Source organism: Galleria mellonella, unplaced genomic scaffold (assembly GCF_026898425.1).
Source record: "Galleria mellonella isolate WM207_F2 unplaced genomic scaffold, CSIRO_AGI_GalMel_v1 utg20539, whole genome shotgun sequence".
NCBI lineage: Eukaryota > Metazoa > Arthropoda > Insecta > Lepidoptera > Pyralidae > Galleria > Galleria mellonella.
The window spans coordinates 8464-29680 of record NW_026442036.1 but is presented as its reverse complement, the minus strand read 5'-3'; the positions used below and the strand labels follow the sequence as shown (position 1 = coordinate 29680).

The 21217-nt window shown below is 35.3% G+C and overlaps 1 protein-coding gene across 1 annotated transcript; it reads left to right on the top strand.

The window, feature by feature from the left end:
* Positions 1-641: 641 nt before the first annotated feature.
* Positions 642-16930, top strand: LOC113514378 (DNA-binding protein Ets97D-like). The gene is made up of 14 exons (XM_052894290.1): positions 642-963; positions 2512-2610; positions 4178-4299; positions 5139-5298; positions 6366-6549; positions 7359-7503; positions 9243-9404; positions 9941-10165; positions 11060-11235; positions 12555-12611; positions 12871-12895; positions 13559-13700; positions 14412-14565; positions 15712-16930. Exons 1-14 carry the CDS (start codon positions 825-827, stop codon positions 15821-15823), a joined length of 1902 nt encoding a protein of 633 aa, XP_052750250.1. The 5' UTR covers positions 642-824; the 3' UTR covers positions 15824-16930.
* Positions 16931-21217: the final 4287 nt, after the last annotated feature.

Genomic DNA, 21217 nt, shown 5'->3' with positions numbered 1-21217 from the left:
TATTTTTTAACAATCAATCCGATTATAACTATTTGACTTAAATTTTTATTTAAGCTTGTAAGACCCTACAGGGAGGTACATTTACAATTTTTATAAAGTGAAAGTAAATAATATGTTAATAGTTGATAGTGCACGAAGTACTTATTTATTATTTTTGTTCATTAATATCGTCTATAGCATACTATAAACATAGATTAAGTATATACAAGATAGTCGTACGAATAAGAACGTAGTTCTCTAAGTAGTCTGTGAAGATAATACCTTTGGTGTATATAATGACTTAACTGTGGTATATAGTCTAAGAACAAGAAATTACATAGAAGGAAAGATAAAATAAAAACATTAAATTATATGGTTGCCTCCTTTCTTCTTATATAAACATAATTAGTAAAAAGAAGACGAAAGAGACCATCAATTGCTATTTTTCTCAATTCATAGTAGGCTAGTTTATAGTAAGTCTGAAAATATTTGTTAATTTACATTATTAGATTATTAATTCGACACAGTTTATGTAGAAAGTATGTAAGCAGGTTATATTTGAATTTGGTAGGGTTATATGGACGTATAACATTTTCTATTTTACAGTTCTTAAGTATATAGTCTATTGCTTTGCTTCTGGTTTGTCGATTACTCTATGGTTTTGCATTGTCTATTTTTTGTTCATCGCACGCGGAAGTGAATAGAAATACCGATTTCCTTTTCCTATAGTTAATTTTCAAAAACATCAACTAGACTTTAAAATAATAATTATTTTACTTTTGTTACTAAGTTTCAGTTTTAGTTGTGTATATAGTGGTGTTTTCTTATTTAGAGTTCTTCAAACAATGGAAGTGTTCGGTGATATATTAAATGTACGCTCTGTAAAAATGGAAAATTCAGAGAATGGATTCGACGAGGCTCCCGGCGAAGAGTCATCGGATCCTCTAGCTATGATACCACAATACGTCACCGAGAGTGATTTAGGTAGGTTAATTGCACTGTATCGCCAATGATACCCAAGATTCCAAGGTTCCAATGTCCATCCTTGTATGTATACTCGCCAACTTTCCGGTAACATCATATGTGATTTCTGCGTTATTACTTATATATTTCAATAGTTATTTATACTTCAATTACTGCTACCAAATCAATCAGTTTTATTTTGTAACTGGCTACTATTGTATAACTGTTTAAAACTCCTTGGAGTATGTCATTGGTGAAGTTTGGAGTCAGTGGATAGCACTGCGCGCGTTGTTTTCAATTTGAAAAAGACACAATAGGTGGGATCCAAGAATTTTTCAGGAGTGGTCACAATAAGAATATGTTGATTTTATTAGTACACCAGACATCGTGGAACATATAGTACCATATGTTCTATGATTTCTGGTGTACATGTTCTTAAGCAACAATTACCATTTCACTACCTGTAAACTGTATGCCACAAACTGACTATGTATGAGTACCTGTTTTGCTTTTATGTTTAGTTATGCATGCATGGTTGTCTTTCGGCTTGAAGCATTGTGGCTCTCTAATTATAGAGTACAGAAACATCTTAGATTGAGGGGTAAGGTATTTTTAGTAATGTGGCCTTACATTCCCATAGATAGCAACATATCAAGTTGACTTCTATGCAACTCTCTCTGGAAAGCATTGTCATTGACTATTCTTTAATTTGTCACTTTGGACCAATTGATATGTTTTCACCTATAATCTCTCACTGGCACTCCACTAGCTTATAACTATAGTGCAGACAGCATTACCATTTTGCCTGCACTTATTACAAAAATAAATTCTTAGACCAAGGGGAGAACAGAGAGTATTGAGGATTAGCAACACTATTGCTAGCAATACATCCTACTAGATCAACTTTCACGCTGATCTGCCTGGAAAACATTGTGCTTTATTGTTGTTAAATTTGTCACTACAAGCTGATTAACCTGCTTTCATCCTCACCTATCATCTTTCACTAATACCCCTCTAACATATATATCAATAGCATAGGCGAGGTTAGTACTCCATTATCGCCCAGAACAAGGGCAATAAATGTTATTGGTTAACTCTGATCCCCCTGTTACATATTTTCTTGGGTTTCCCCATGTGGATTTCAATTTAATATTTGAAGATGAGTACGTAATGTGAATATTTTCAAAGAATGACTGAAAACAAAAGCAAAGTGTGAGATGATCCATATCATAAACAAATGTCAAAAGTGACAATACAGAGATTGTTTAAGAAACATATGATGCATACTAAACAATCCTTTCTAATTATAATTTATGACACCCCCCTCCCCCACTTTAGAATGTGTTCCAAAAAACCTGACTTCAATTGTGACAAAACCAGTTATTATTATTTAAAAACTAAAGTACTGAAATGATTTTGATAAAATTTCTATGTGACCAATCTGTAAATATATCCTTACAGATAAAAATAAGAATTTTCCAAATCAGTTTACAATTGATGGAGTTATGAAGTAACAAAAATAAAAAAATAACCAAATTGAAAACTTTTGAAAACTAAATAATGTTTCAGGTTTAATACAATCGGGCACTGAAATTCTACAGACTCCATTGACAGTATTTTCGGATACACCAGATGAAGATGACACCATGCAAAGCAATGATTCAAGTGGTGAGTATATAGTACATAGAGACACTCTTTAACTGATAAAAGTTTCCCATTATTTGTATTTAGTACAAGTCATAGTTTTTGCCTTGCAAAAAGGTTAAAAGAAATGACACATTGGAAGTTTAGCTGAAACTTTAAGAGTTGTTATTATTTTAAAGTTTAACTTTGTTACACATATTTTAAATTCACATATTTGGTCCTGCTGTGACCACGACATAGTGCTATCCATATCGCAATCTCAGCAAACAAAACAAGTATTATATATTTATTAGGTACTATTTACTGGTAATGACATCATGTTAACTCTTTGCGCTCTGTTGTCTCCGCTACGGAGCTGTCAGTCATTTGTTCCTTAACTGCGCAGGCTCCGTTGCGGAGCCCAATGTTTTTATAATGAATATACATAAGATGTTACGAAATTGTTGGCGATGGCAATTGTTATCTGTTGTTAAAACGTTCTCAGTCTTTTTACTGTTAGGATTGAATAATTTTTTTACCCATTTTGCTGTTAGCAGTATGGAGAAAAATAATTATTGTGATGAGAATATAGATTTGAGTGATATTGAAGATGTGTTGGTTTTTCCGATGTTAGAAGATATTGTGGAAGACAATATTGATTATAATTCTGACACTTCAAGTATTGATTCCGAAATTATACTACCAAAGAGATGACGAATGATAGTTATTGAAAGTGAAAGCGAAGAATCGCAGGAAGAATTAGTTGACACTTGCCAAAGTAAACCGAGAATGCACGTGGGAGATTGTTTCGAAAGGTATCACACCATGGTGAATTATAAAATTTAAAATTTATCTCTTATTGACAAGAAGAGACTGCAAATGTATATAATAAATAAAACCTCATACATTTACAAGCACGTGTAATTTTTCTCACTTAAAATAAGAATCCTTCTTTTCGCTCGTTTCGCTGCGAAAATGTGCCGGAGTTGCTGGTAGGCTGAGGAACAAAAACATGCGGAGCGCCAAGGGTTAAGTCTTAATCGTGAATTTCAAATACTTGAAGTTTCCTATAATGAATTTAATTAGTATAAATTGAATCATATCAGATCAGGATTAGTATGACATAATCTGTACTAAAAAAACTAACAGTCTGTACTAAAAATTATCCGGATAATATATTATAATCCGGATTTATGTCCAATTCTTTTACTGTCACCGCTATCAGCCTTTGGAATAAAACCCCTGTAGATCTACGCAGAGCATCAAGTAAAGATATTTATAAAGGAGGACTTTTTAATTATTTGTTGAGTCAACAAAACCAGCTCTAGTTACAGGTTACTCAATAGTTATTATATCTCATAATGCTTATCGTTGTTTTAATTTATGTATATATATATTTTTCACCACATCTGCCCTTCATACGCTTTCTGTTTTTACCCAATGGTAGAGAATGCCATATGGCATTAAGCTCGCCATTTGTACAAAATTTTATTGTGCAATAAAGAATAAATAAATAAAATAAATTGTTGTGTTATTAAAAGTGTTTGTTTGTGTTATTAAAAGTGGTTGTTTGTGTTATTAAAAGCAATTAAATTTATTTCCCTCCAAACAGAAGAGATGGTGGTGCAACTGATGGACATTCGCACGCGTTTGTCGAAGCTGCGCGCAATGTTGGAGAGGCGACTCGGTACTGACCTCTCTGACTACACCTTCTGGCTGCAGGATGCTAAAATGGTGATAATTTCTAGAATGTTATTATTGGTGATGGATGGATGGATCTTTGTTCCACTTTCATGCAATAACTACTAAAGGGATTTTAATGAAATTTGGTACATTGGTAGATTATATCCTAAATCACATATGATACTTTATGTACTGATTCACCAGGATATTGCCACTAGATGTCTAGTATAAAGTATGCATAATTTTTATTAAGTACTTGTCTCATGTGAGTGTCGTGAACCATCTGAATTAATGGGAGTTTCACTATTACCGAGTTATTTATTCTTATTTTACTAGCTTTCACTCACTAGTTCGTACACATAGATTTCAGAGGTAGGAAAACCAATGAATAAACCATTTCTAGATGCAGTGCAATGCAAGATAAAACATAATCCAGATTTTAAGTTAAATCTTCAGGAATATTACTGAAAATCGCATTTAATTGGTGCAGTAGTTTTTTCGTGATGTCAGAACAAACATAAAGACACATAGACAAAATTTTTAAAAATAATAGTTTTGAAATCTTATTAAGAGTTCCCTTATTAATTTTCTTAAATATATATATCGCCGTGTGTGCCCCGGCATAGAATGGGTCACCCCTTCCTTTTCCATAGGTGTTGTAAGAGCCGACTAAGGATGGGCGGCAGCGACTCTCTTACAACATCTCTAAAAGCCTAATTACGGTTACCAACCCGCCTGTCAAGCGTGGCAACTACTGGCGAAACTCCCCTTTTGGGGAAGGCTTATGTTCAGCAGTGGACAGTTAAGGGATGAAATAATAATAAATTATATATAAAGATATGGTTTGGTTATAATTAGTAAGATTTTACGTTGACGTTACGAATGAACAGTTGGAGAATCACAAGACATTGGTGGAGCAATGCATCCGCGGCGAAGGTGTAGTTCAAGTAAATGTTCAGGTGCGCCCCGCTGACCGCAAAATCAATATTCTGGACGTGCTGAAGCCAGATGAAGAGCTGGTGCAAATTCCCAACGAACTTGACGATCAATGTGAGTCTATTGTTATGGTCTATTTTTGCTAGATCTGTTACGAGATAAATGGGGATAAACTAAATTAGTTATTCAATTTGTAGTGACTTTGTTCTTGTTCATGGTACATCAAGATTCATAATTTGTTTTATACTCGTAAGTGTATAATGAATGAATGGTTTATTTTCTCTTCACAAAAGGTAGTATAAAGAGACAACTTGATGTACAATTTGACATGAAGACCAATTTTGAGAGAGACTGGTGCTTGCGGTAGATTTTGAAAAACCTGTGTTACAAGTCACCAGTGCCCCATCTCCATGGACTACACAAATACAAGGCAATTAATTAGTGTTCACAGATAACAATAATGAGATATAAAGTGCAAGAATAAACTTAACATTAAAACTTATTTCTAATAATTATTATTTATATATAACTTAGGCAAAGTTAATTACAAAACACAAACTATGTGTGCGTGTGCGTGTGTCTCTGTATGTGTAATAAAATAATATTATGTCGTCAATTCATGACTTGTCACGATTCAGTTTTTATGTAAAATATGTTTCGACTACCTCAGTGATACAGCGATAGGCACGATACTTTACATAAAAGGTTTAATCTTGGTCAGGCCAATTAAGGAAAGTACTTTTTAAATTGCCATGTGGTCCCTTCATAGAATGGGCCACCCACTTCCTTTCCCATGGGTGTCGTAAGAGGCGACTAAGGGAATTTAATGGCCCAGGGATGAGCAACAGTGTCCCTCTTAAAACATCAGCAAAGTCTAACTGTCGTCCCAATCCGCTTACCAAGCGTGGCAACTGCTGATAAACCCCTTAATGAGGAAGCCTATTTCCAGCACTGAACCATTAACGACTTATATAATGATCCTTATCTAAATTGGCTTAACTCTGTGTGCCCCGCCCTATTGACCTACTATTTGTTAGCTAGTTTCTCTTAACAAAGTATCCTGATTTGAGAACCAGAAAATTGGTATGATTATGTGACTTATTCATTTATTCGTAATTGGCAATATATCATAAGGGATTGTTGAGGATTGTTTGTAAAAATGTGATTTTTACTTTTTGTAGATATCGAGCTGGAGGAGCCGATGGTGGAGGATACGGACGAAACGGGAGTGGAGGCGGCGGCAATAGCAGGAATGGTATCGGAGACGGGGACAGATGTCCCCCACGCGGCCACTGTCAAGTGGGTAGTGGACGCGCAGTTCAAGAGCGATCACCGCGTGAAAGTGCCCGACGACCCAGCGCAATGGTTGGTCTTATTACTTGTACTTTATTATTATACATAATGCACAGATTTTTTTATTAATTACTAACTTTTGCCGGTCGGAATCAGTATAGTGAAAAGCTAGTGTCCTACTTGTATATATTTATAGAATATTTATACATATTATTAACCTGGCGCTGTACCACGTTTCATGCAATCCATTCAGTTGTTTAAGCATTACTAAATAAAAAATATCCAATCTTTATAAAGATTATGGTTATAATAATAGCAAGATCAGAACTAGCTTCTACCTAAAGCATTTTTTAGAAAGGGGGGGGGGGGTCGGATAGGTCTCACAATGCGTGTGATTGTACATTCAACGTCATCGTATCTACTTTTAACTGTCCACTTCTGAACATAAGTCTCCCCCAAGGGGGGTTTTGCCAGTAGTTGCCATGCTTTGCAAGCAGGTTGGCAACTGCAGTTAGGCTTTGGAGACGTTTTAAGAGGGACGCTGCAGCCCATCCCTCGCCCTGCCTTTGTCGCCTCTTACGACTGTCATGGGAAAGGAAGGGATGGCCTATTCTATGCCGAGACCACACAGTAACTGGAACGGCACTGTATATTGCTTGACTGATATAAAGCGATCTTATTTAAATAAGTGTATTTCTCCAAAATTGGTTGGGTCATTAAGGTGCTAAGAGGTAACAAGCAAACTCAATTTTAGCTAGATAGATAAAAGTGAGTTTGCTGTGTAGTAGCGATATAGATATCTCGCTCTAACATATGTGCTGCTACATATTTTTCTCTTTTATATTGCCTATATATTTTATTTTATATATGTATGGTTCCAGGTCAGTGCAACACGTGAAGCTGTGGGTGGTATGGGCTGTGCGGCAGTTCAACCTGGCTGGCGTGCGGCTCGCTGACTGGCAGCTGTCGGGTCCCGAGCTGTGCGCCCTTACCAACGCGCAATTCAAGTGCGTGTACTCATTTCTAGTATAACATTACTAGTTTTCAACAACTTCAAAAAGAAGGAGGTTCTCAATTCTGTTGTATTTGTTTTTAAGTTTGTTACCTCACAGCTCTGTCAGTTCTCTCATATCTCTTCATATCTGAAACGATATATTTATAGATTTATCTGATAGCAATTTTATCAAAATCGCTTCAGTTATTTAGTGTTTAAATTAAACTAACTGGTTTTATCACAATTGAAGTTGAATTTTTTGTGGTACACTATTTTTTTATTTACCAATATTTGTGTTACCGTGATACGTCGATTGATCATGATAAAAAGTAGTTTGTCCTTTTCAATCCTTAACACTACTGTGTTTAATGACTATTGTTTAACTTGTTAAGACACTAAGAGCTTTTTTTATAGATGATAATGAAATAGTAACCCCACCCGCGCTATCGGTATACACCGGTGGGGCATCAGTGACGGATGATAGATGAGAATGAAACAGGTCAGTTAGCCCATCGTAACGAATTCAACGAGAATTGTTCACGATGGTTTCCAGGGAGAACCTCGTGGAGGTTAGAGCATATTGCTAGCAATGGGACTGTCAAACTCCATTGTTAACAGAGCTAACAAACTAACAAGTTCACTTTCGTGTTTATTATATAAACACGAAAGTGAACTTGTTAGTTTGTTAGTGATACATCTTATACCCGCGACTTCGCCTATGTGACCGGGGTATGTTTGCAAACCGGTATAAAGATTAGCCTATATCCTTCTTCATCTCATATAATATGTGTATACCAAATTTCATAGTAACCGGTTAAGCCGTTAACATGCTGTAAGGTAACAAATAAACTCAGTTCTCTTATCGTTTTGCAATATTTTTTGTCTGTCTTCTGTCTAAGCACCCTACAACAAGTTACAATAATGAAAATAGGCTTACAATACTTTAGCAAAATCATATTGACATATTTTTTACTGTCATGTACATAGTTTATGCACTATTATTGTGTATGCAAATAAAGCTATTCAGTTTTCAAAATATTGTTAAATGAAAAATTAAGTATGTAGTTTCAGCAGACGTCGTTCTGTCAAAAGCTATTTTTTTTTTTCTAATGGATGATAATGGAATGATAGCCCCGACTGCGCTAACGGTATACGCTGGCAGGGCACCAGTGAGGGATGATACGTAAGAATGAAACCACCTGATGATGATGACCATGGGGAGGTCGACCTGTTAGGGTATTGTTAGAATTGGGAGTAGTAATCCGCATTACTAACAATCCCTCCCCCCCTCTCCCTGTCAAAAGTTATTGTACTGTAACAATCCATTTACAAATACTTTTTATAGTAAAAAAAAAAAATGTAGTTTTTACGTATTTCCGAATATTTTTTTAAAAGAACTTCCCTTTTCATTAATGAATATTGTTATGTATTTATTAGAGATGTCTAATGACAGTTGATATTTGGTGTAATGAGGGTGATTAAATCGAGTTTTGCTTTAGCGATTCATGTTTCTTTATTGGCGACGAAGTAAATATATTGTGAAAATGGCAGCAACTGTTTCAAATATTGTGTTTCCTGGAAATTCAACCCAAAGACTGATAAGTGGTGTGATTATAAGAACAGTTAGTGCGCGCTCGACGCGGCGGGCGTCGGTGAGGATAACCTCAATAGGGGCCGATCACTGTTCCTTTCTCAATGTGGAAAAGACACTTTTGCATTAATTGCATCGTTCCACCTACAGAAGTACCTTTAGTGGAAATTTTGATTCTAGATAGGTTTTTCGAACCAGAAGTTAACGAAATTCTACAGGCGGGAAAATTTCACAAACGACAACAGTTACAGGGAGAAAGTGTACAGGACTTGTATCAGCCAGCTCGGAGCTAAGTGCAATTTTATATTGGAACGCCAGTTGAGAGACCGACTAGTGCTGGGGGTGCGGGATGATCGCTTTTTTGAAAAAGAATTAACTTTTTGCACTACAAACATGTCTGGACTATCAAACATTCCCTGATTTGTACCCTGCCAGTACGTCTAGCGAATCAAAGCAAACTCCGTTAAACGTCACCGATTGTGAACCTATGGACATTGGCATTGTAAAATCTAATGAATGTCGACGGTGTACGCGGTCATTTTGTCCATTTTGGAAAGCAAAATGTTTCTATTTGTTCACATCGTTTTAATTGCACCAGGTTAACGAGACTGTTCAATAATATTGATGGGGATCTATGTTTTTACTGATAATTATCACCACCAATAACGACAGAGGTCATAATAGACATATATAAGACATCATCACGGACCATTATGTCATATAAAAAGCTCTGCACACCTCCACCGTTAAGTGCCACTACTTTGAATTGATGGACTAGAGACCCAATAAAAGTGTTGGGAGTAGCAAATGTGCGGGTTATATTAGCGAACAAGGAAGCACAGTGTGAACTTGTAATGTCAGCCAAATCTGTTAGGCAGGAATTGGTTCCAAACACTAGGACTTCAAGGTCTGGTTTGTGCTGGTCGGAAGAGGATATAATACTTTATAAAAGGGAATTTCCTGAATTATTTAAAGAAGGATTGGGGGAGTACAAGGGCCCTAAAATCGTTACACTTACGAAAGACGCCACGCCGCGTTTCTTAAAGGCTCGCGCGGTACCATACCCACTCAAACAGAAAGTGATTGAAGAACTGAATAAGATGGTAATAGAGGGCGTGCTAACACCTATTCGATATTCGAAGTGGGCAACACCATTGACACCAGTGATAAAAGATGACGGGACAATACGGATGTGTGGCGATTATCGTGTGACAGTAAACACCGCGATAGATACAGACACGTACCCCTTCCAACAGCAAATTTTGTAAATTGAATATTCAATTAGATTTAAAGCAAGCGTATAGAAATGATGCGACTGCAATGCTGTTAACACTCAACACTCCAAGTGGTTTAATGAGAATGAACCGTTTACCGTTCGGTGGTCAATGCGGCGCCATGGTCAACGCCTGATGTCAACTTGCATTCCTCGCCTGTTTAACACAAACGTATCCACCATTGAAGAACACAATCACAGACTTAGACATCTAAGTAAATTGCAAGAAATGGGATTTCGATTGAATATTGTTTTTCAGTTAAACATGATTGATGAAGGCCTCCACCCGGCACCTACGAAGGTAAAGTTCAAGAAAAACCGGCTCCAACTAACAAAGAGACGTTGCGAGCCTTTTTGCCTATACAATTTCTTTTTTACCTGATATGATAATTAGGCCATTATATAGACTATTAGAATCAAAGAGACCCTGGAGCTGGGGAAGAAAGAACGGTAATGAGGCAAAACGTTTATTGTCATCGGATCTCACATTGGTGGGATATGATTTACAAAAAGAATGTTCTCATCTGTGATTCTTCAGAATATGGAGTAGAGCGATTATTGCCCATGTGATGAAAGACGGATCTGTTTTGGCCGCGCACATTGCAAGCTCATGAGAGACGATACAAATTGATAAGGAGGCACTAGCAATTATATTTGGATTGACCAAATTTCACGAATTTTTAGCGTGTAAATTTTGTATAGTTACAGATCACACCACTGGTAGGGTTATTCAATCCGCAAAGCCATACCTGAACAGATTTCAGAATGTTACGTTGGTCACTTAAACTCGGCTATGACTATAAACTTTGGGAAACTAATTGGCAACGCGGATGCTTTAAGCAGATGGACCGCTACGGATACATCCAGTGTAAAGAAGGAAGTGTCTGGTGATCTGCTTCTGTTAGAAGAGCAGTTGAGCCGAGGATTTCTAAAAAGGATATGGTGCGCAAAAAGTTGATGTTCCATGTTTTACACGGCTGGCCACGCAAGAATACAGATTCAAGTTTACAAGCTTATTGGTCAAGAAGATCTTTCACATAATAATGACTGTTTATTGTGGTGTAACAGAGTAATAATACCGTTTGCTTTTGAAGTTGTTACAGCGTCAAAACATGCAAGAGGCTATGTTTGGTGGGTAGACATGGATCATAGAGGGCTGTCTTAGTGGCCCTCAATCTTGGATTGTTTATAATGTGGACTTTGTTTCCAGTTTTTATGGACAATGGTTTGAAGCCGTTATTGAATAGCGGGACAGTGATAACGGTGCTAAGGAAAATTTTTACTTCACAAGGACTTACTAGTTTCAGATAATGGACGCGCATTTACCTCGCAAGAATTCAATAATTTCTTAAAAAAGAATGGAATTAAACATTTGTATTCCCCACCTTACCACCCAGAAACGAATGGGCAGATAGAACGTGCATTCAAACATTTAAAAATAAAATGAAGAAACTTGAAAGCCAAATATACAATGGCAACAAAAATTGTGTAAAGAATTATTTAAGGACAGTTCCTAATAGTTCCACTAACAAAACGCCAGCGGAACTACTCAATGGGCGGAGATATAGAACGGCAGTTCAGTACCCTGTTCGATGCCTCTTCCAGCAACGTGAAGTGGCCACAGCACCGGCCCACCCGTCGCAGTGAATCAACCAGTACTGATACACATGTACGGGCCAGGAGAAAAGTGGCGCAGAGCCACTGTGGATAGAGGGGCCAACGACTTACAGGGTGAAAACGGAAGATGGAGAGTTACATCGCCGTACTGACCAAATCTTGGCCAGACCATCAGACATGACATGTCGCCCATCTGAGTTAGACAGTCAACTCATGAAGGATTCAGATTCAGAATTGACACCGGATTCCCCCATATTGATTCCACCGCCTGATTTATGGCCAGATATTATAGGAATACCTAATTAGCATTTCATTATTGTGATTGTCAATTTTAAAATATTATTATGTATCTATTGATTTGTAAAATAGAATCATTGCTTTGTAAACCAATCAATATGAGAGAAAGGTTGTTATGTATTTATTAGAGATGTCTAATGACAGTTGATATTTGGTGCGCTGAGGGTCAGTTTTGCTTATAATCTCAACTTGGATGTATTCTTTAAATATTAAAAAAAAATTGCAGAATTGGTTCAACTACTTTCGAGTTTTTCGCACATTTAGCGATTCATGTTTATTTATATAAATAAATGAATTGTTTTTAGCTCGGACCCCGGGGTTTATTCTGGACACATTTTGAGTTACTGCGCAAATGTATATTGGTAAGTTTGTTGCAAATTCGATTCCTATGCAATACTTTAACAAATCTTTTATATTTGATATGTATCGAGTGTTTTTGATTATTTTAATCAAAAACACTCGATACATATCAAAGTAGAGTAATATTATTATATAGAAAAGCATTTACTGCGCAATTTTCATTGCCTATTTGTTCAAGATTTAATTGCCACGAACTGTTCAATAATATTCGTTCACCTTTGTCCAATACTATATATATAAGAACTCATTCATTGCCTGCAGCTTGGAAAATGATGAACCTGTGGAGGTATGCGGTAATTGTCTAAAAATTATTAAATATCTTTAGGAACGATACAAAATAGATGCGACAGGCGAGTGTGTGTAGCATGCATTTTGTGCTGAAGACATCTAAAGCGTAAAAATGAGTACGTTGCTTTGCGTAAATTAGGACCCTGGTTCGAAAATTGTACAATGGCAATTTAGAAAATGGAAAGTAAGCAAAGTGTTTGGAGTAGTGCCCCCAGATGGTCATTGCCTGATTCCTCTTAACACAAAGTATCCTAACTTAAGGACATCAATAACGTATTTCTTAATATTATTTTTCAGGGAGGACTTTTTTCGTTAATAAAGACGCATATGTTTCTTTTACTGTGTCATGTTTTTGCCTATAATTTTTTTTAATCTATGGTAATGGAAAAGTAACTCCGCTCGCGCTAAGGGTATACGCTAGTGGGACACCAGTGAGGGATGTTAGGTGAGAATGAAAAGGAGGACCACGTGGAGGTCGATCTGACAGGGCATATTGCTAGTAATGGGACTGATAGTCCGCATTACTAACAATCTCTTCCCCCTATTGCTTATATTGAAAGATTCGCTCACATGTTGGAGTGAACACCAGACAATTCTGAGGTAGACACGGCCCACTCATCCGCGCTTTAAATGCGCCTATTAAATATTTGTGTGTATTCAGGCGGGCGTGGGCGTGCGCGGTGCTGAGGATGGGGGTCCAAGCGTGACGGCACGCAACGGCAACAACGGGCAGGTGCAACTGTGGCAGTTTCTGCTCGAGCTGCTCACCAGCGCGCAGTACTATAACCTCATACGTTGGCACGGTATGTCGTCTCCTTTTGACCACTCCACTCGGATTTACGCTCCGCACACACACGGGTGCGCATACACCTACACACGTACGCATACACACAGAGAGATAGAATACACGCACAGTTTAATAAACAGACATAGTTACACTCACCATCCCCTGATAACGCTTAATGTCTCTGGCAAAGTACGTACCATACTTACGTCGCAATGTCTTATCTCGCGCCACGAGGCGCTGCTTATAAACCCTGTGATGACATTGGTGCGAGTGCGTGCCAAAGAATGATGAAGATTACTTTCGAATAAAGTCGAAACTATATCGTTAAAAATGAACATAAGTTTTTACAATATTTTAAAAGTATTTGTCATACTGATAAATATGAAAAAAGTACTACATGCATTGCTCATTGGGTCAGTATATGTTTGCAGGGTATCTGTTTAATTCATGTTTCCATGCCAACTGCATGGAACTGCTTTATTCAGTTTAAAGGGTGAAATATGACAGTGAAATTACAGGCTATGAAGATATAACATCTTAGCACTTAGGGGTGGCAACTCATAGCAGGTATCATGGGTGTGACAGTGTATTCTATGAGCTCCTATAATGTCGATGGTGCTGTTCAGGTTTATAGGCGACAGTGACCGCTTTTAATCAGGTGGGACGCCACCTAGTTTGCCATTTGAGTTGCATAAAAAAAAATTATAATGTTTTTACTATTTGACAGGTTCTGAAGGCGAGTTCAAACTGCTAGAACCGGAAAAAGTGGCAGCTCTATGGGGAGCCCGGAAGCACAAGCCCGCCATGAACTACGAAAAGCTCTCGCGCGCTCTGCGGTATTACTACGATGGGGATATGATCGCCAAGGTGGCCGGCAAGAGGTACAAAGATCACTTGTTATTATAATAATTAATCTTTTGCTCAGGTATTTACTCCATACAAGTTATTTTTAAATATATATAGCTTTTGCCCACAACTTCGCACGATGGATGCTGAAAACAAATATCCAATTCTGGATGACGTATCAAAATAAAACATACACCACATTTTAAGTAAGACCTTCAAAAACACAACTGTAATGTTTGAATGAACAGATAAAAATTGTAAAAAATATTATCTGTTACTCTTACTATACCATAACATATATACATATCGGTCACGCTTGTCTTCCATTAAGGTAAGCAGAAACAATGGAACGCCAAATGTTTCCATACAATGTCAGCCATTAATTGTCCTTTGCTGAACATAAGCCTCCCTCTATTGAAGGGTTTTGCCAGTAGTTGCCACACTTAACAGCTGGGTTGGCAACCGTATTTTGCCCTTGGAGATGTTTTAAGAGGAATGCTGCTGCCCATCCCTCAACCGATAAGTTCCCTTAGTTGGTTCTTACTACATCCATGGGAGAGGAAGGAGTGGCCTATTCTATGCTGGCACTGTTGCTCATATTAAGACATAATTATTTAAAAAAAAATATATGATGGCAAATATATTTTTTTTTTCTTAAATATCTCTTATGTAAGTACAGACGACTCATACTTAGTGTCCATAATACAAGCTCCGCTTAGTTTGGGACTAGATGTTGAATCATCAGAGGGCTAGATTCTCATTGTAGCAAGCGTAAGAAAAAAAGACAAGCTTTGTTTGGGACTAGATGATGTTGAATCATCTCTGTACAAAACTGTTCCATTCGTCTTTCTACCGTGAAACAGTTGCATGGTCGTGTTTCGGTTTGGATATGACAGTAAATTTACAAGGTACCAAGGAGTAACACCTTTGTCCTCAGGAATGGTAACGCATGGAGGGTATCATGGGCGAAATAGTATACTCTGTTATATCCATGGTGCTGTTCATGTCTATGGACGACGGTTACCACTTTCCATCAGCCGCCAGCTTTTCATGAGCCGACAGCTTGTTTGCTATTCTAAATTGCATAGAAAAAATGTTATTTTGTATTGTATGTATGCAAAGGATTTTGTTAATACATGGAAGTATTTATCACAATATAATATTATTATTACTGTGGGCAGGTTCGTCTACAAATTCGTATGCGATCTTCGGCAGCTGCTCGGTTACGGAGCCGGTGAACTGGCAGAACTCGTGCAAGAGCTCCATGATGAAGAGGCGGCGGAATCGCACTGACCACGTTATAAACATGATGCATAACATCACATGACTAAGAATAACGTCCAACGTTTTTAATGTTGCTAATTATTGACCAACCAACCAGAGATGTAAAAATTATGACCATAAATGTGGTGCAGACAGTTTTGTAATTTAATCAAGTGGCAAGTCGTTTAATAAATAAGTGGTCGTTACGTTACAAAAAGCTTAACTGTAAAATAAATTTTTGACAATTCATAACTGCCATATTTGTTTTATACTGATGCAGCTTGTAGTACTCGCGAATTTAAGACTGATCTCTGACTAAAATTTTGTTTTTATGTTTAGCTGCTTAATCGCCACTCGTGTAAATTACAAAACCGATACAAATAATAATTATCAGAATCGCAACGTCTTTAAGCTTTGTCGAATATTTAATAATAAAAAAGTTTATTTCATCTCCACAAATAGCAGAAAATGTACAAAGTACGTAAATATGTATGTTTATACAAAAATATTGTAACTCGTGGAATATATATTTGCGACAAATATTTGCGGCAGGGAGAGAGGGGCGGGGAGTGTTTACTTGTATAGTAAAAGATAGCATTATTACTTGTACTATGCTTACATAAAAAAAAAAACAAGTCGAATGTATTATTCCTACAGTGAAGAAGCACTAGATATGTTATTCATTTTGAAGTTTATATTAAAGAAGTTTAATTTACTCCTTAAGATTGACAACTCATGTCTAACATTTGTAGTTATACATTATATGTACTAAATGTGTTTTTTCTTTGAATCTTATAATAACAAGAGAAAAAATTACAATTTGTGATAATGTTATCTCACCACATTCCTCACGTAAATCTGTTCTAAGAATATAGTTTCGTTAGTAGAGATGAATTGTCGAGCATTTTAAAAAAATCGGTGATTTGGTGGTGTATCAGTAGACTTGGAATATTAGTTTCCCATCTACATTTTGTCCGCCTAACCCCACAAGGGATCTGATGTTAATATAAAAAGATAGCTAGAAAGTTTGCTTATATTGTAAAAGATCGAGCTACTGAACAGATGGGTGATATGTAAATAACAGTGAATTATTAATAAGGCTATTATGAATAAATATAGTTTATTACTTGTTTTTCATTATTGTGTTTTAATTGTAATGCCCAAAAATCCTTCAACTGTCAATAAAACAAGTCTCTTATATTGGTGTTATGAAATGACAATTATTAACCCTTAAATACCTGAAGTTTCAAATTTGATACCGGGGTTATAAATCGCATTGGGTGCCTATAATCGATTTTATTTTAATATTTGGCTGTTTACATGTTACCAAATGTTTTTTTTTTTTTTCAAAATAAATATATAAAAATATCGTTTTAATTTTTTTTTTTTACTATTTTTCCCCATTAGTAAACACAGTAAAAGTATAAGTGTAATTTGATTTAAAAAATCAGGCTTTTAAGGGTTAATATATGTGTAGTATAATAATATATATTTCATATATATTAATATAATAATATATGTATTATAGATAAATATATATTATTATAATAAGATTAATATAGTTATAATGGGTAATTTTTGGCACCGATTTAAATAAATAACCTCTAACGTCGAAACTGCCTCCATCTGAGGGATTTCATACAAAAAGCCAATTTTTTTAGCAACTTAGAATGGCATGCCCACCTGATCGAAAGTGGTAACCGTCGCCTATAGACATGAGCAGTACCCTGGACATAACAGAGTATACTGTTTCGCCTATGATACCGTCCCATGCATTTCTGAGGATTTCGGGTATTATTCCTCTGTACCCTGTAAATTCACTGCCATATCCCAACCTTTAAACCGAAACACAGCCATGCAAACACAACTGCTTCATGGTAGAAACTCGAATGGTACAGAGATGTCCAAGCTAACGACTTTTGTACAAAGTTCCGTCGACTCATCGGTTTTTGTCACAACAAGCAGTTTCATTAGCCATCTTTTCAATGGAAAAGATAACGTTAACCATTGAACAGTGCTGCAATATTTGTCTCAAATTAAGGGTGCTTGGGGAGTCCTATGTTTAGCAGTGGACAGATAATGCCTGAAATAATGGTGATGAAGGGTGCTTGATCTTGCCGTACAGAAATGTACAATTTGTAGTCCTCAAAAATAATCAATGATACAATATTAGTATATTATTAATAATAATAATAATTTATTTCAAAATAAATGTTACATTTTAAATATAGGTAAAACTCTGCTCCCTAAATAGGTAAATCCTGTACTTTAGGATAAGCAGATTTGAAAATTGTATGATTTTAAAATAAACTGTCCAAATTAGCTTTGACGGTTTTCCCTCAATATCAAGTAATTTATTAATAGGTAAATATGTTGTCGTTATGTAATTAAACAAACAGCAGCATCGGTGTATCGGATGAATGTTGAGAAAAATATATCTACCGATATAAATTTGCCTGCTATTTATCAGGGCTGATATCAATTCCAATTTACTTTCAGGTGATATCTATAAAAGGGTCTTTTATGAGTTCCTTTTTTGAAAATATTTGTCATAATACATAAAGCGTTTAAAGAAATCTAATTTTTGTATTGATACTTCAATTAACCATAAATATTAAAAATAAACGTCGATTATGTTTTATTTACTTTCAAAAATAGACTTTTAATTTGAAAGACCCGATTTGCTCTAGGGTATTTGCGGAATATTAGACGAATAACACACATGATTTGTGTAAAAGCATATTTTATTTTTTTTATCTTATCAACGATCATTACATCAAGTTATTCACAGCTTTGGTCTATTTAGAGCGTACAATTCAAAATATAATTTGTCATAAGGTAAAATATTTTTTTCTCTAAAAAAATATGAACAAAAACAATATACTTTATAAACTTTTTATAAAAGAAAACAAAATTACCCGTTTGCTCGACAAGCAAACCTGGGGTTATCATAATGAAAAAATGCACGCTCTAGCAATGTTCAAAATATATCTACCTTCCCGCATGCCTTAACATTTATCTTAACTCTATGGTAAATAATAGTAAATATACGAAAAAAACCTTAAAAAAAAAAGAAAAACTAGCGATCCACCTACACGACGTGTGCGTACGAATTATATGGTTGTACTCGGATTTGTCGGACGACAAGGAATCGCAATCAAAGACTGGTTGTTGTTATTTCAGTTGGATAACTTTTAATAATTCAGTTGGAAATAATTTAGACGATGTCACGGACTCAGTTTTTATCTCTTACTTACTAATATTGTAGAGATAAAATCTGTTTTTGAACATGATCCGTACATACAAATTTTGGTACTGTTGACCCAATTCTATACTCCGTATGTTGTAGCATGGTGCATATCACAGGTGATATTCTGACAATTTTTACTATAAAGAAATTCAATTAAGTAAAATTTTTGAGGTCAATGTGTAATAATAATATAAGCAATATTTTTATTAGTGAAATGCATTTTAATGATTTTTTTAACCACACCTTGCTGCAACTTACGAAAATGACCCTGAATATTTATTTTAAACTCACAAACGATTTTGACTTTTCAGGGCGACTTTTCTTAGCTTATTTACAGATTATTTTTAAACCTATACCAATATAAATAAATCAATATAATCATATTATTAAAATAAAAGTATATAAAAATTATCTTTTGTAAAGAAACATTAGAGAATGATATAAAAGTTTTTGAGTTCACTGGAAATTATAATATAAACAATTACGAACAATATTATACAATTTATGATTGCACAAAATACTAGCATATTATTGTATTATAATTAGAAAAAAAAATTTCGGCACCTCACCTTCAAACGTCAATTCAAAGTTACCCAACATCATTACAATGGTGGTAATTTTTCTAAACTTAATTATAAACGACTTTAAAACAATCGCGCTGTCCTATTCATACCTTCGCGGCTAAAAAAGAACGTTAGTCGCAATAATAATATCCAAAATCATCACCAGAGTAGTAAATCAGATTATCTTTGAATAAAAATTTTAAGCAATTCCCTAATCATCTGACAGTTCGAGACATGCAATGTGTACTATTTCAGTGAAATATTAACTCTGATGTTAAAAGACACTGACAACGATGTAAGTACGAAATAACTGTATTGCTTGTTGGCTCTTAAAGCCTCGTTTATTGAAAGATTGCGTTTAGGGCGCAGCTGACTTAAGGCACAAAACTACTATAAGAAGATCCAAATGACATACAGGTATATAAAGACGAATAAATTAAACAAAAACAAATTTAATGTTGATTTATCAAATGTAGCTTACTAGTATGAAAAATGTATATATACCAGATAAATTGCACATAAATATTTACAATATTTGAATTTTGATGCAGATATTCCCTTGTTCCGTTCCATTAAAGACGTCTAGAGCGAGATCTGTCATTAAAATACCCTACTAATATCAATCTCCTGCTAATGGCATAGTAGTAACCACGTTATACTGCGTAAATGATTCCTAAGTTCGATTTTAGTAAAATAAAAAAATAGTACATTTAAAAATGTTTAAACATGTTGCGTTGTCTAATTACTTGCAGAACTAATTAAATGCAAATTCGTTCTAAACAAGATAACATCCATAAGAAGGAACAAGACACCAAATGTCGCCGTCACTTTCTATTTCATGTATACGACAACGAAGTACCTATGTATAGATTTATTTGCCATTTGTTTAGACGACTGTCATCTTACATTTGGATCTTCTATCTTATAGATCGTAGTCAGTGAATATGTTAGAAAATATTTTAATTTTTCAATATTTACGAGTGCTATGTAGTGTGCAGTACACTTTACATGTCTCGGTCATATTTTTTACATAATCTATCAAGAAATGCAGACAATTCGGAAAAAAAATACAGCACCAAAAAGTAACTGAGGAGTTAGCCCAACAAGCCCACCTCCCTCTCACAATATTCTCGTTGAAGACTTAACTTTAATGATTTAAAAACTAAATGACTTTAAATCCGTCGGCCGTTTGTACATCGACGGCGGGTCGTTTAAAACAAGTGCACTATTATAATAATAATAATAATAAAGAAATAAAATTATAATAACAAAGCTATGAAGATTATATAAATTTTCCCTTGATACTTAAATAATGTTTTACTCTTAAAAACATATAAACATAATTTTATAATACGTACAGCTTTTATTCCAAACTCGCTATTTTCTATGTTGTAAAATTCCATATTGACTTTGCATAAATTATAATACAATTAAAAAAAAAAATACTCCGTGCCTTGTAGAATGGCGACAGCACATTTTGTCAGTTACTACTATAAAAGAACTGGATTCGAGTAAAATTAATGATCATAATAATTTAAGTCACTAATAGCCCGCACCGTACTACATGGAGTATAATAACGCAAATTCCTCTATTATTAATTTTTCTATCTC